The sequence below is a fragment of the Amblyomma maculatum genome, chromosome 7, assembly GCF_055883805.1.
Source record: "Amblyomma maculatum isolate TAMU_Amacu chromosome 7, ASM5588380v1, whole genome shotgun sequence".
Classification (NCBI taxonomy): domain Eukaryota; kingdom Metazoa; phylum Arthropoda; class Arachnida; order Ixodida; family Ixodidae; genus Amblyomma; species Amblyomma maculatum.
The window spans coordinates 143,786,510-143,801,447 of NC_139350.1; the positions used below are offsets into that span (position 1 = coordinate 143,786,510).

Genomic DNA, 14,938 nt, shown 5'->3' on the forward strand with positions numbered 1-14,938 from the left:
GACCAATGCGATAGCGATGCGTGTTTGAACGTAATCGTCACCACCGAGAATTCAACAAGGCGGGTGCATCACCTTCTTTTCCAGCAGATAATTTCACGAATACCAGATGGGAGATAGCAGATCAGCAAACAATTGTGCGTGCACTGGAGTGAGTACAGTGGCGAGGAGACACCTCGTTCCACGAATCGGATCTGCGCACGCAGCTTCATTGGCCGACTCTTTATTGCCCATCTGTAGTTGTGAAGTAGGCCGCTGGAATGCGCTATTTGTCCATATCTCGGTGGTGACGATCGAATGCGCATGGATGGAAGTTGATGAAGATGACGGCATGCAATGCACACTAAGGCAGAGTGGCTGTTAAATACGTGGGATGATTGGCTGCTGCAATAGCTATAAGGTTCTGCAATTACTTCCCCACAAGCAGTTTTTTTTTTTCGAATCTAATGCGACGTATATTTATTCCGGTAAGACTAAAAGTAGGGGCTTCACACAGAGCTCCTGGGTTCGCGATTTACCCGCTGAGGAAATGTTTTCGCAACAAAAATATGATATGCCCAAGGCAGCGGCTTTACGCTTGTTTCCTCCATTGCGGAGGTGTTACTGCGTGGCGCAGCTCAATAACTTCAGTGGCCTTTCTTTCCTCTGTAATGCCCCTGGCATTGGAAGCAAAAAAAAGTAATAGGTGTTGTCCTAGCTATCAAAAAAGCAACCTCACTTTGGTAATTCATTATCATCAGCCTGGATATATCTCAGCGGGGAAAATTCGTCTCCCTTATCCATCCAATTAACCCAGCCCTGCGCTAGCCGCACCTACATGATCCTCGTAGACTCCCTAATCTCATCAGCCCACCTAACTTTCCGCGCGCGCCGCCCCCTGCTATCTTGCCTCCTCAAGGACATCACCTACCCGTGGCCACTTCCTTTAATTCTGAAAAGAATGTTATGGTATCTTCGACTGACGGCACTCGTGGAGTTTTGTGTGAACTCCTGCATAGCCTCCAAGACCCTTAACTATCTCAGAGGCTATGCTACGTTCCTACAAACGGTGTGTTGAGCTAGTGCTAACCATAGACGCCGGTGAATGCTGCAAAATGTTGCGATTGTGGCGGTGTTGGTTTGTCAGGCTCTACAGCAGTGCTCCACTAGTGCCGTCAGCTGAAGACACCATTAGTAACCTGCATTTGTTCAGTGACACACTCTGCACGCGTTTGGACTCTTAGCGTGACAACCACAATGTCCGTTCCGTAGGTCTCTGCGTTGCCCTCATTTTAAGTTCAACACTTTTCGTTAGCCTCTACCTTGTTGCCCCTTTAGTGACCACCGGCGCGATACAGCTGTTATTTACATGCGTCTTCAATGATACTGGTAAGCTGACATTCATAATCTTAGAATATTTGCCAAATGCGCCCATCTCAGTCTGATTCTCCTAATTATTTTCCGTAACTAAGGCTACTGCCTACCCTAAGTAGCCGAATTCTTTTACCGATTGCAGGATCTCAACACCCATTCTAAACTGTTCTTTTGGAGGTTGTTAAACACTACTGTAGTCTTCTCCATGTTAATCGTTAGGCCCAACATTCTGCTTTTCCTGCATAAGTGATCATTCACACTTCACAATTCTTCCTCTGAATTGTTTAGCAACATGATGTGATCAGCAAATCGCATATTACTGAGGCACTCTCCATCAAACATCATCCCTAACTGTTATTAGTAGGGCTCTCTGAATAGTTCCTCTAAGCAAGTGGTGAAAAGTACTGAAATCTCCTTACCTAACCCCCTTCCTTATAAGTATTTTATTTCTTTGAGTGTGAATGACAACGGTCGCTGTGCATCCACTACTTTCCCGTATGTTCTCATATGGCTCATCTGCACCTTCAATTCGTTACTCCTGCGTTACTGATGCACTTTTGAAGAAGTTAAATGCTTTCTCGTAATCTATGAATGCTATGTAAGGCGCCGTATATATTCAGAGAGTCTTTTTTCTGTCACCTGTTTGATAGTCTCTATTTGATCGATCGTTCGATTAAGATGATGGTAGCATTCTTCTAACATTCCGGTATCTCGATATCATAAAGCATTGCGCATAAAGGATGGTCAGATGGGTCAGAATTATCTCTTCACTGTCTTTCACAAATTCCGTTACTTCGTCATCCCAACATAATTATTCCAAGGAACAACTGATCCCTGTGTACTATCCCTACTCATGTTATCATCCTGATGAAGTTATTTCCTGTATAGAACTGGGAGAACTCCTCGCCTACTTTGACTACCTTATCAATGTTGCCAAAGACAATGTCCGCTACAGCTGATTTTTGCTCATGCGTACTTTCCTCTTCACCTGTTTTAGGCTACCGCCGTTGCTTCTAGGATGCTCAGTTCTCTCAGTCCTATACTTGCTTACGTCGAAAATTTTACGCTTATTAATTACTTTTGATTTCTCTGTGTATTTTATCTTCTCTGTTGTGAGCTTTCACGCTCTGGAGTTTCTTTGTAACATCTGTGGTCTCCATAAATAGTGGAATACGGAAAGCGTCGTATCTAGCTTTAAGCAATTTATTTTTCAGTATAATTTGATATACGTTTCTTTGCTTGTACCAATATTATATTGGCTTCGTACATCGTCTTATATCATTCGTTGGTCAGATTGAACTACTCCAATTATGAAGCGCACTCGCAAGGAAGCCTACCGTCTAATGGCTGCCGCTGATTGGACGTCAAGCAAGGTAGCAGACGAGAAATGTTCTAACAGAGTCGCAGGTAATTACGTCTCTAAGCGTGTCACATGGCTTAAGACGCTTGGATACACGTGCATTGAGCCTCCAGACATGTACTCTTTTCCATTCAATTTGCAAACTCCGCCAAAGGCTAGTTCGTATAGCATTGTTTGGAGTGCTTTCACGTTCTGATGGAATCTTACAGACACGTACAAGAACATTTGGCGTGACCGCATCTGGCGTTTTCGCAGAAAAACTCTCGGACGTCTCTGGGCCCTAATAAAAATTTTAAACAGCTGCTGTACGGTAAGCCCTCAACCCTAAAAGCAGACGATGTGTCCAGTGCTGTACCAAGATTATTACCTACCAGGGCTATCATATTCCCGCTGTAATCTGAATCCTTGTGGCAAGCTGCAAGTCTGATTGTATGGTTGCCCTTCCTCAAAACTGCATTGCTGCTTTTAATTTGGTGACGACTAACATCACGCGCTTGAATTTATATATATAGGGCAATAGAAATATGTGGCGCTGCAAATACAGGAGATTACTTGTCTTTACAAAGAATGCTCGCGAGCTGCCTACCGCGAAGCGAGATATGATGATGCAAACGCCACATGTTCTGGTTGAGCAGAGTGTGTAGGTCTATTTTAATGTGAAAGCCTTTAATGTCTCAACGTTGTCGACACAAAGCTGTCAGCAGAGGTGTCACGGATTCGAGAGTGACAGTTAAAAATAAATTAGTAAATCTTGTCTCAACCCGGAATCGAACCTCCCTTCCTTGCCTCTACAGCCGAGCGCTTCACCACTGCGCCACGCCTCGGATCGTAAAACGCTTTTCATAATTTTCCTTGTCTACTGTGAGGATGATAGCGGGATTTCGCGAGTGACAGATACTGCGCCTTCCCTTTCCTGTAAACGAATTATAAAACGCCGGTGAACTTTGCTGCCTTCAATGAAATGCTGGTTGTGTTCGGCAAGGGGCGCGCGATGTACCGTCACGACAGGTCATGACGTCACCAGGCGATTCATCCACGTACGAAGCTGACCCCGCCGGGCGTCCGGTCCAGGCGTCCGTGCGGCGCCTTTCATTTGCCGCTTCTTCGAACATCGCACGACACAACAAACAGACCCAGATGTCCAGGAGGCGTTAGTACAGCAGGCATCAGCGGCATTTGAAATTGATTTTACGGATAGAAAAGGCCCAGTATCTGTCAAAATTCTCAGCGGTCACACGTACCACGCTGTAAAGAATGGGAGGAAGTGGAAGTGAAAGAAGAGGGAGAGATAGAGGTGCCGTAGTGGAGGACTACGATCCACCACGCTATCAGGACTTTCGCCTCATCGCACTTTAGTAGACCAAAGTGCCCTCTAGAATTCTTGTTGATAAAAAAAAACATAACCTCAAAGCATTCTTTGTGCACTCATTCTCTGCAGATGAAGCAGCTGTGATTGATCATGAATCGAAATTTCCGGTCACGGAGGCCCATTTGTGCCAAAAAATAGAACACCGAAGAGCAACATTATTCCGTAAAATACAGTCTAGTGCTGGTAGGTTGAACTAAAGAAAGCTCAAAGATTTGTCCGAATCAACCGCAGTTCAAACTGAAGAGCTCAATCATAAGAAAGCGCTGACATGCTGCGTGGAGACAGTGATCGTATGAGTCCCCTCGTGACACTAGAGGCAGGGCACGGGTCGACATGTTGAGGTCTGACTAAGAAATGTCCACTTCACAGCCCGCTCGGAATAACGGCTATACAAGATCGTGCAATAAAACTATCCGGCATCGTCGTTAATTTTGGGCGAGTTTTGCTCTACATCAGCGTTATTTAGAATCAATCCACACTATTCACTAAACAAGCAGCACGAACAAAGAAATGGGGCCCAATTCATTCTCTCGGCCTGTTTCACTTAACCTCCCTCCGCGGGAGCGACCATCGGCCTGCTCGGGCAGCTGATGAGTTCACCGCAGTTCAAGGTAGGCCAGCCTTTGCCGTTATATTTAAGAACCAGTGAATTCCGGTGCTCTGAAACCATATGCTGGCTGTCGTGTGCATGAGAGCATATACCGCGTGATTTTGTATAGCGCTTAGATTTTTATTTTAGAATCCGTTAGAGAAACGTCGTTGTTGTACATGCGGATTCAACAACAAAGCGATGTTATATCCGTGATGCAGTATTACGATTGTCTGTTTTGTTCTCTGAAACAATTATATTTAAACTTTCCCATAAAATACAGCATTCGTTCGTTAATTGTAGATTGTTAAGCGTCCATTCATTATACTGCATTTCGCAGTTCATACCACCTTGCTGCACAACTAGTCTGTACAAGCCGCCAAACCTATCGCTGTCTTTTTAAATACTGTTCTGCAACATAGAAAATTTACTCCGCATAAATGAGGCCACCGAGCAGCCGCTGATGCCGCATGTAAGGGCATCTAAGAACGCTTAATTGAACCATGCGGATGCAATGACTTGTTGTGCGAATAAAATGCGCTCTACAAAAGCGCAATGTTCGAAACACCAATTTCATATACTGATCGTATGCTTTCTCAGTACCGACCTTCAGGGCTACCAGGTAGCCGGTGTTTCTCTCCCTAGCTAAGTAAACTTCTCCAAATCCTCCACTTCCTAGAAGTTTCCCCTTCTCGAAGTTTGCGAGGCGCCACACTGTCACGTCCTCTTCAGCGCTGAAATGCGAAAACAATGAAAAAAAACTTTTCTATTATGACAGTCACAACACAAGACTCCGGAAGTAAAAAGTGCACGAATTGAATGCTCCTCTAAGGTAAGCTCGAATTGGCACGCATGTCAACAACAAAAAAAATGCACCGTACATGCTGGCGGCACTTAGCCCTCACCAGCTTATGTGTGTCCTTTTGAGCGGTCGTTGGAAAAATGCCACAGTAAACTAAATTTACAGCGCGGCTTGTGATCGTTTGATTACATTTAATGCGCTCCGAAAAAGAAAATGTTACACAATGTTCATTATGGCTTTTTTGACACCAAAACACTATTGCTTCCCCGGCTATGTGTAGTCTTGGTCAAAGGCCACAAGGCTGGACGTTTTTTCTCTCGGTCTCGAAATGAAGCCGCCACGGTGCCAATAAAGAATAAAAGCCCGGGAAATGCTATGAGACAGTTTCTTGCAGTGATAATAAATCATCTCGGAGCATTCTAAAAGACGTTTGAGCTTTAATGATTAAATGACGTTTCCATTTTACGGCTAAGACGAAAATCCATTGGCTTCAGGACTTTTTACCAAGACTACGTTTCCCATCATCGTCAGCTTACCTTCCCACACTGCAGGAGAACGGTCGCTCCCTCCAGTTGACTATGTCAGCTGCAACAAACTCCACCCATAAAAACTTCCCATTCTCAGCCAAACTCTGCCACCCCCTGTTAAGTGTGATCCTGTTAGAATCTACTTGGTTGCTTTCAAACGGTTATTTCGCTTTCACATTACTTAGCTTCTCCATGGCCATGACCATGGAGACCTCTATGATTTTTTCTGGATGGTCCATGGCCAGCCTACTGAAAAAATTGTATAAGGCAATAACCTCACATATTCTCACACAATCTCACTGAATTCACATAAGAAATTCCATACAAGTCGCATATAATTGCATAAGGTCTCATAGTTTCTTGTACATTATCATGAACGATAATTTATGATAATGATGTGCACCGTGTGATGGTCTATGCGATTAGATGAGATTTTATGAGGTTATTTCCCCGTAGAACTTTTGGTTTTTCAGTAGGGCACTTCCGGATTTCTGTTTAGATGCTACTAACTCAGAATCTTACCCTGACTCAAACTGCTATTACCTGTATCTCTTTCACCTATTACTTCCTTTGATTACATTTATGCGCTGTCCTCACTTCAAGTCCAACCCTTTCCGTTAGTCTCCCATTCGCGCCATGTAGTGTAGTACTAATATAGGATACTGTTGCTATATAGTTTACTCTTGGGGCATAGAGACAAACTGGGTTTCATCCCCTGCGTGCGTCTGCCAAGTGCACCCCATTCGATTGTAAGTTACCAATTGTTATTGCATTCACGTGGTCCAGATTGTCGGTCACTACGTGTCCTAATTATATCTATTCCTTTACCGCTACCAGTGCTTCACTGCGTAGTGTAAAGTTACGCTCCGATCTGATATTGTAGAAATTGAAGTTACATTTCTTCGACCTAATATTTAAACCCAGCGTTCTGCTTTGTCTCATTAGGACCAAGCTAGGTCACCCTTTGCAAAGCTTTGTCTGAGTTAAAATTGATGCGTTGTTATTGGCAAATCATGTGCCTCCGAAATTAATAAAAATCCCGATCATGCCATTCCTTTTCTCTAATACACTCAAACGTGCAGGATAGCCGAGGCTTCGCCAGAGTGCTGTGACAGTCGACTGTGAGGATGGCTTCCCCCAATGCCTAAATGTAAGCGGAGGAGCATAAAAAGAAAAGCAACGCCAATCTACTAAAGCGAAAACATCGAGCGTGGGGGCCTGGCTGTCAGTGACGTGAAGAGAATGCTAAAATAGGCAGTCAGCTGTCACGGCGGCTTCTTCCTATCGCAAAGTTGAGGCGTTAACCCTAAAACGAGGAGTAGCCAGGTCAACATTGAAAGCCGCGCTCTTCCGTTGGTTCCCACAGTTCTGATTTCGTTTAGCAGGGCTCTTGTTAAACTCGTATATCCCAGCTAAGCCCGTGCTACCCGCTCCACTTCGGGAGATACGAAAAATTGTAGTAGACCTGGCCGACAAAAACGTCTTGTCTAGGTGTCTGTGGTGTTTCTAGGGAGAGCCTTCGAGAATGACAGCGGCAATTGTAAGCGCGAAGTACCTGGTTAATTTTTAACTCTCCGGATGGAATACATTGCAGAATTTAATTCCCGCTAGGGTCAACTTATAAAAAGCAAAAAAGCCTTATAAGAGCTGTAAAAAGGTTTGACAAGCACTAACGCCCTTAACCACTTGCGATATCAACCTCGTTTGTAATAAATGCTAAAGTGTAAGTAGAGTCACTGGCAGAAAAGTAGATTCTAGGGGATCTACTTCTGAGCCAATTCGTGCGGCTTGTAATGGATTTGCAGAGTTCCAATCCTCTAGATAGTAAGAAGATTTTTCTCCCTACCCTCTCCAATGGGAAGGATCTCCTAATTCTTAATCAGCGCCACTACACGGCTCAAAAGCAGACCCCGTGGGCTCTACACTTTTGCCAAGACTATATATACCCTACTACGTTTGTTAGTAACATTGTTTAGACCTTTTTTTTCTCACAATTATACCTTTTCCCACATACTTTTTTCTACGTGTAAAAGCAGCAACCTGTAAAGGCTGATCCAATAATACAAAATCAGCTTCTGCACCAGGCGCGGTGTAATGCAATAATCACCATATCTCTGCTAAGTTCCAGTGTAAGGGCGCGCTTCCAGTGAAGCAGGCGAGGGCAGAAATGTTCCTTCAGAGCGGATGGGCGCATACACATCGTTGGTTTGTGAAGCAAAGACAAGGAATGGAGGGGCGCAGTAACTGTCTTACTCAGATGGTGCGAGGTGAAGAGCTAATTGAACAAGTGCTGAGCTCCACAGCAACTTCTACCTCTTAAGGGCCGTTAATATGACGTGCAATGGGGTGCCGACCCACGGCTGCGTCATCTGTTTAAAACAAAAATGAGCCTGAAGGGGATCGTGCCTCCACGTGTTTGGAGTTTCCCGAACACTAACCCATACGGCGGGCACAGTGCCGGCGCCCTGTTAGTCCCTGCAACTGACCGGAGAAAAGCGAAAATACCACGTTACGCCTGAATCCCGTTATAGTACATATGCGGTCTGGGGAGATGCCATGGGGCCCTCTGATGATTTATTAGGATATTTATTTGCGGGATGGAGGGAAGCCTATCTGTCTTAGTCAACGAGCATGTGTCGTATGGGCAATAACTATAACTGAAACACATGCCAACATAGCAAGGCCCCAGAGGTTCGCTTTATAATAAAATCTGCAATCACGTCAAAGGAGATAGTTATGCTGTATGCAACATGAAATCATCCAAAACACTGGCGGACAAAACCTACAGAATGTCTTACCGCTGCTCGGGTTCTCTGCCATTTCCACCGGGGCCAGCTTCGTTGTCCTGTCCTGTATTATCGGGGTCGGCGGCTTCCATCGAAAACGTCCAAAGTAGTACGGGGCTGCTACTGGCTGCCGCAAAGGGAGATAAATATAAGGAGGGTTAATGCCGGCGCTATTGCATAAAATCTTCTGAGCGACTCTGAAGTTTTGTCACCACTGCACTCAAGCGAGAAATTTTGTTTGAAAGTGCGACACTAGTCCAGCAGGGGACTGAAAGCAGGGGGCAGCAGCTCATCTCAACCAACAATTTTCGAAGAAAACCGGCGATAAATGTGCAATTCACAAGAATTCTCAGAACAGTGCTTCAGTATGGTCGGAAACAACTTAATAATGCTGCGGTGCCTACCGCTGAAAGGAAGCCATATCTACTAATGAAATCGGCTGGCTCTCATGAGGCCGCAGTTGATCCATTACCGTGAATGGCAGACGCGTATTTCGGCTTCTTTCTTCAATTGTATCCGACTATAGCTGCCTTTCCCTCCCTGCACCCCCTCCGTTAAGCTAACCACTAAACGACGCCCTCCTCCACTCCCCCCAAAAATTCGCCATACTCACAAAGGTCAAAATTCCCATTGCAAATAACTGGTTCTCGTAGACGCGCACTCCACAGTGGTCGCCGCCACCAGCAGTCTTCGTGCTGTACCGAGTACATCTTTCCTATTACTTCCAGAAAAGCGCTTCCTATGGCATGAAACGTCATGCTTCTCATAAAGCATAATCAAATCTAGAATCGCAGCTAACCCGTGACCTTGAAGCGGCAGAGGCGTCTTTTGGAAAAGCAGCCGGTGTCGAACAAAGCGAGGCGGCGGATTCTGATGTGAAGTGAATGCAAGCGTTTACTTCTTGCAATAATTCAGGGGCTCACCATTTTAAATTGAAATAACATATCCAATGCTTAAAATCACTCTTCTCGTGTCGGTTGCAATAAGGGAACGTTACAGTGTGTCCACAGAGGACTCATGCGTCTCTGTAGAATATAAGGCTCAACGAGCCCTGCATTCATCTACTGCTTGAAGAATAAGCTCACCCTGCTATCATGAACGAATCTCGGCAGCAAATATGCCAGGGATTCTCCGTAAGCCTTTCCTTCAAATGAACTTTGCGTGTCACCGACAAGAAGATTGCCCTACTGGGAAATGTCCTTTGAGCGTCGTCGCTCGGTAACACTCCACGGCCGCGGTTTCGGCAAGGTAATAAGAAAAAGCTGGACGGTGGTTGCGTAATAATCTGAAAGAAACCCGTTTGGCTCAATACCAACAATACGTTGCCTTACCAAGCGATTCAACATAAAAATGTGCCGCGCACACACTACAAGTTAGCATAGTAAGCAGTGTTTAGTCATCCCGAAACGTCCATGCGTCCCAGTAAGCACCAGTAATTTTAAGTTTTCCTGCCGACCTTTAAAACAGGAGTAGCTGCTGCGGCTTAGGCGAACACAATTAAACTTGTCGCCGCCAGCATGCCTATCACTGCCTGAGGCACACGAAAAGTGGTAAAGATGCCCAGGCGATTGTGACAAATACAAGTTTGGATAGGTTTGCTGCTCCAAAAAGCCATGACAGCTACGTCGCTTTAAAAGAATCCGTTTCGGAGGCTATTATTGGCAGTCAAAGACTAGCATGCGCTGCAATAAATCTTCTAGCGGGTCGATTGAGAGTGGCATGTGATTCGTATTGGAGGTTAAGTACACTTAAAGACAGTAGCGAGAAGGTTAATGATTAAGATAGCTGAGAGGTCGCACCAAGGAGAAAAGAAAATCCGATTCTCAGCTCCTTGCTTCTCTAGCACGACACCTCGTAGGCGAAACTTGACCGTGGGTTCACAGACCACAAATACCGATATCATTGATCCTGCATCATTGTTAGCATTCCTAGAAAACATTTTAGATTACCGGACCACTCTCCTCAATGCCGTGTGCATGGCAGGTGCATGACGGCCAGAGCCCAACGCTGTCAATACAGCGAACATTAACATTTGCAGAGAATTCCCATAAAACCGCTGATAAGACCTGCATACATGCTGTAGGCGCTGAAGAAAATTACGCCGGGAACCGCTGACGTGATTATAGGGCCGGGTAAATCTTAAAGACTTACTCGCCTGCAAATGTTGCCGGAGTAGCAGTTGGAGTCCTCAGTCCAGAACCTGTTTTCCTCTCGCTGCTCCTTTGGTAGGCTTTAAACCAATGTACCTTCCAAATCTGGTGGCGGATGAGGACGAATACAGCAGTGCTCTTGGAAACTTTCCGCTGACACTATGGCCACCTGCACACGCCATCACACGCCATGGTTACGACAAAATAAATCCAGTACTGCCTGAAGGATGTCCCTCGTAAATGGTGGAACCTAACCTTCCTGCAAGACGCAAAAGCTAGCTGCAAAGCAGGGCGAATTAGCTACTAATGATCTAATGCTCCAGGAAAGTGCACGTTCACGTTGAATTACCTTTATCTGGGCAATGAAGCCATGGGATGCTGCTTACTGCTGGGTGAATGCTGCGATTCAACCCCTGCCTGCGGGGCAAGCGCTGTCACGGCGACGGTAGCAGCGACGGGTGGTCTGGATTTGCATAAAGAAAAACAATGGAAGCGAAAACAATGGTACAGAACACAAATATGACTTTTTTTGTTTAATTGATTATAAAAGTTGCTGTTCGAGATGTCTTTATGACAGCTATATCACTTTAGAAAAACAAAAAAAACTAAAGGTATTTGCAGTTTATAACAGGGAACTAAAAGCTGCCATGATGGGTAACGAAAATGGTTTGAATGGAGATTCCGTGCTGCAGTTCCGCACATAAGTTAAGTACACCTAAGTGACAGTACCGTTATGTATGACAGTTAGGAGAACTTAGTTTCTGCAAAGAAACTAAAATGAAGGAGTGCTCTCCAGCACGACCCCTGCGGGTCAACTGTGACCATGAAACATACCACACAACTGCGAGAACACGAACTAGCCTGCACGTAAAACCTGGGGACAGACTTTCCAAGTGCGGCCTTTGTTCCACTCCTCCCGTCGGGCTCAAAGTATACGGTGGCCGTAGACCAATGTTGCATTAATAAACAACACTAGCATTTAAGCTTAATTTGCACAAAACTACGGCATTCTAAATATTATGGGCTATAGAACCTCCATACGTGCGCTTCCCACTGTTTAAACTATGTATAAAAATACCTTCTTCCATTTTTATCTTCAATTCGCGATATCCCCTAAGCTGGAGGAGCAAAGTGTACAGGTTTATTTGATCCCTTATGATAATGACGTCGCGAAGGGTGCTACGCAGGGCACCATTGGATTCTCCTAATGTTACCGCAGGCGCGGGTGGGGTCCAGAATCGACAAAAGCTCTTGCTCGTGCTGCTTCCTTCTTAGGTTGTGGCGGCGTATACGTATCGTAAGATTCTGGGGAGAGGAGTGCAATACTCCGGAAAAGCCTCGAGTGACCAGCCGCTTGTAGTCCATACATGGCTTCGTCGTTGCGACATAAACGCAGTTCAGTCTGCACGAAGTCGCTCATGATACGCCAAACCAAATGCTGAGCTAGGACGTCCTCATCCAAGGCATTGGAGCTTGCTGCACACGGCCTGATGGAACTACCAATAGTCTCGCTGTAGAAGACAAAGCAAACGCGCCGAAGGCACGCCGCCGGCACAAGCTAGAGCACAGACCACTGGCTGCAGTTGCTGCTTGCCATAAAGCACTGCCATGGACTTACCTCACGCAGATACATTGCCGGGAGCCTTGAAAACTAATGTCGACCTTCGCTGCGTCCTCCCAGTCGCGTGCCGCTCGCAGCAAGCACTGGCGCGCGCACGAGGCAAAAGCACGAGACCACTCAATTTCTTCTTCTTCTCGCCTCTGAATATGGCAGATTCCCACAGTGGAAGATTGGCGAGAGTGCAGGGCAATGTTGCTGTTGCTGCGCCTTTTAAGAATCGCCATTGCCCACCAGGAGATTGGAGATTCAAAGCAAAAAGTTCATAAATTCTTCGCAATAATAATATGAATTAGTATAATTGGAGAGGCAAGGCAATCCTACTGATGAAAAGCAAACAGGATAATTAAGGAAAGCCAAGCAGACGAATGAGAGCAGTGGAATGGATGGATGTATGTAGCTGAGAACCGTTCACAGAGGGAGTAATATTTACCTATTTCTGAACAACGAAGCTAACTGCCCCATTTCTGAAGCCAAGGTGAGTGGCTGCAAATGAGAGTAGATTGGAAAAAGTTAGAAATAGGCAAATATTCAGAGCATGTTTTCTTAGCTAGTTCAAACGGTGACAAGAGAGGATAAAAATAACCCGTTATTTTAGGTTCATTGCACAATGTAGGGGAGAACGCCCAGATTTGTGCAAATAAATAATGAGGGGAAGTAATCCTACCCCCAAGACATGTCAAAAACACGTCGCATTTGCGTGAATGGCAGGGGCCTCAATTCCGCTTATACTGTACATGTTGTAAGTCTTCAAAAGCAATAAAAGATAATTGGAGTGTTTCAACAAGAAACCAAATGTCTTAGAAAGGGGACCCAAGAGAAAGCAGATAACTATGGCAGGATAGGCCAGGGGTACACGACGCGAGAAAGTCCGACTCTATAATTGATATTCCAATGCAGCCATTACCCCCACAAAGGACTAATTTCATTGATGTGAGAAGGTACCCGATCCAAGAACTGGCGACGAAAATCTTACTGAATATCAGAAATCAAAATATCCAAACAGAAATAACAGCAGTTGCCCTGGGAGGAATTTATTTCTGCGTGGCTAGTACCATACTCAAAAATCCCTAGTAAAGATGGTTCTATAGTCGAACACGCTGAGAGAAAAGCCTAATAAAGCTAATAAGAGACAAGCAACCCCTGCTATTGTCTCATGTTGTGCAGCATCATCAGCAATTAGAGCATGATATGATCCAAGTGTTCTTTTGAGGAGGTTACCAAGCTAGATTTAAAAGGAATTGCCATGGTTGGGAAAAATAGAGGCTGCCGCATTTGGAGACCGTATCTTAAAGGTTTTCTGTGAGCATGCTACTTGCGTGTCGCAAACCAAATATCACGCGCAATGTAGCATGCTAAAGCCCGGCAATCGTTTTCTCGTGGTCGCCGTTTACGGAATGTGTGTATGGAATGTGTGTACGCGGTGAGTGTACAGAATGTTCGCACACAAAGTGCCCGCTCTGGATGTGCAGCTTATGTCCAGTATAGGGATTCCAACAAGAACAAGCGATTAGCGCCCTCTTCGGCGGAAATATCTTAGCGCCGTAGGCGGGCGCCTGAATGCCTCATTTCGCAGTGCACCTGTTAAAGTTTGGCTTTTAAAAAATAGGCAACCTCGAAGAACATTTTCGGCGTAAAAAGCTTAGAAAATAGGAAAGTTTTCTTTCTTCCGTGTACAGTATGTGTCGGGGACAAAAAAATAAAAAAGCCAGAACTGAAAGGAGAGTCAGGAGACGGCACCACGGCGCTATCATCACCCTGATCGCTGGCCGAGCGGCCGCTCGTTATTGTGTGTTTGTGTGCGTATGTTTGCTGGCGGCCTAACCAGATGCGGACGCCAGACCGGCCAGATATCCGAGCCGACTAGGGGTCGTGAGCGGACGCCGATGAGGCGACGAGGATTTCTGTTACTGCCGCCGTACCGTATTGGCGCCGCGACTGCCTAGTTCCAAGAGTCTACGCACGCTGGGCGTCTCACTAGTACGAAGGAGGCAAAAAGAAAAAAAGAAACAGGAAAGCCTAGAGAGCGGAACACAGCCAACCGTCGGCGCAGACGGTGGCTTGCAAGACGCCGGACGAAACGGTCACCGGTGTGAATTTGTGTACAATTTTCTTCATTTGTGTAGCCATGTAAATCGGTTCAGTTTACCGGAATTTTCTTCGGTGACCAACCCACATCTACGACAGTGTGGAACAAGTCATGCAAGACAGCAATATTTCCGTGGAAGCGAAATGCGCGTCACAGATGAAAGCCCATTTCTCGCACCAATGGTTTCGGACTTCATTACATTTGTTTACATTTCGCTCGTGAGCATATAAGCACGGTTCTGCTCACTGCGATATTCTAGCTCGCGCGTTCACGAGTCCGTACGCTACAACATAGCCGA

At 45.6% G+C, this 14,938-nt stretch overlaps 1 protein-coding gene across 1 annotated transcript in view; it reads right to left on the reverse strand.

Moving 5' to 3' along the window:
• Nucleotides 1–12,566, reverse strand: part of LOC146184907 (aurora kinase C-like) — an 87,744-nt gene extending 75,178 nt beyond the window's left edge. Inside the window, exons 1-4 of the mRNA XM_084608652.1 lie at nt 12,552–12,566; nt 11,030–11,102; nt 8,796–8,910; nt 5,276–5,402 (exon numbers count right to left, since the gene is read on the reverse strand). Coding sequence (XP_084464778.1) covers nt 5,276–5,402; nt 8,796–8,910; nt 11,030–11,102; nt 12,552–12,566 — 330 coding nt within the window. The remainder of the gene's footprint in view (nt 1–5,275; nt 5,403–8,795; nt 8,911–11,029; nt 11,103–12,551) is intronic.
• Between the last annotated feature and the right edge of the window lie 2,372 nt (nt 12,567–14,938).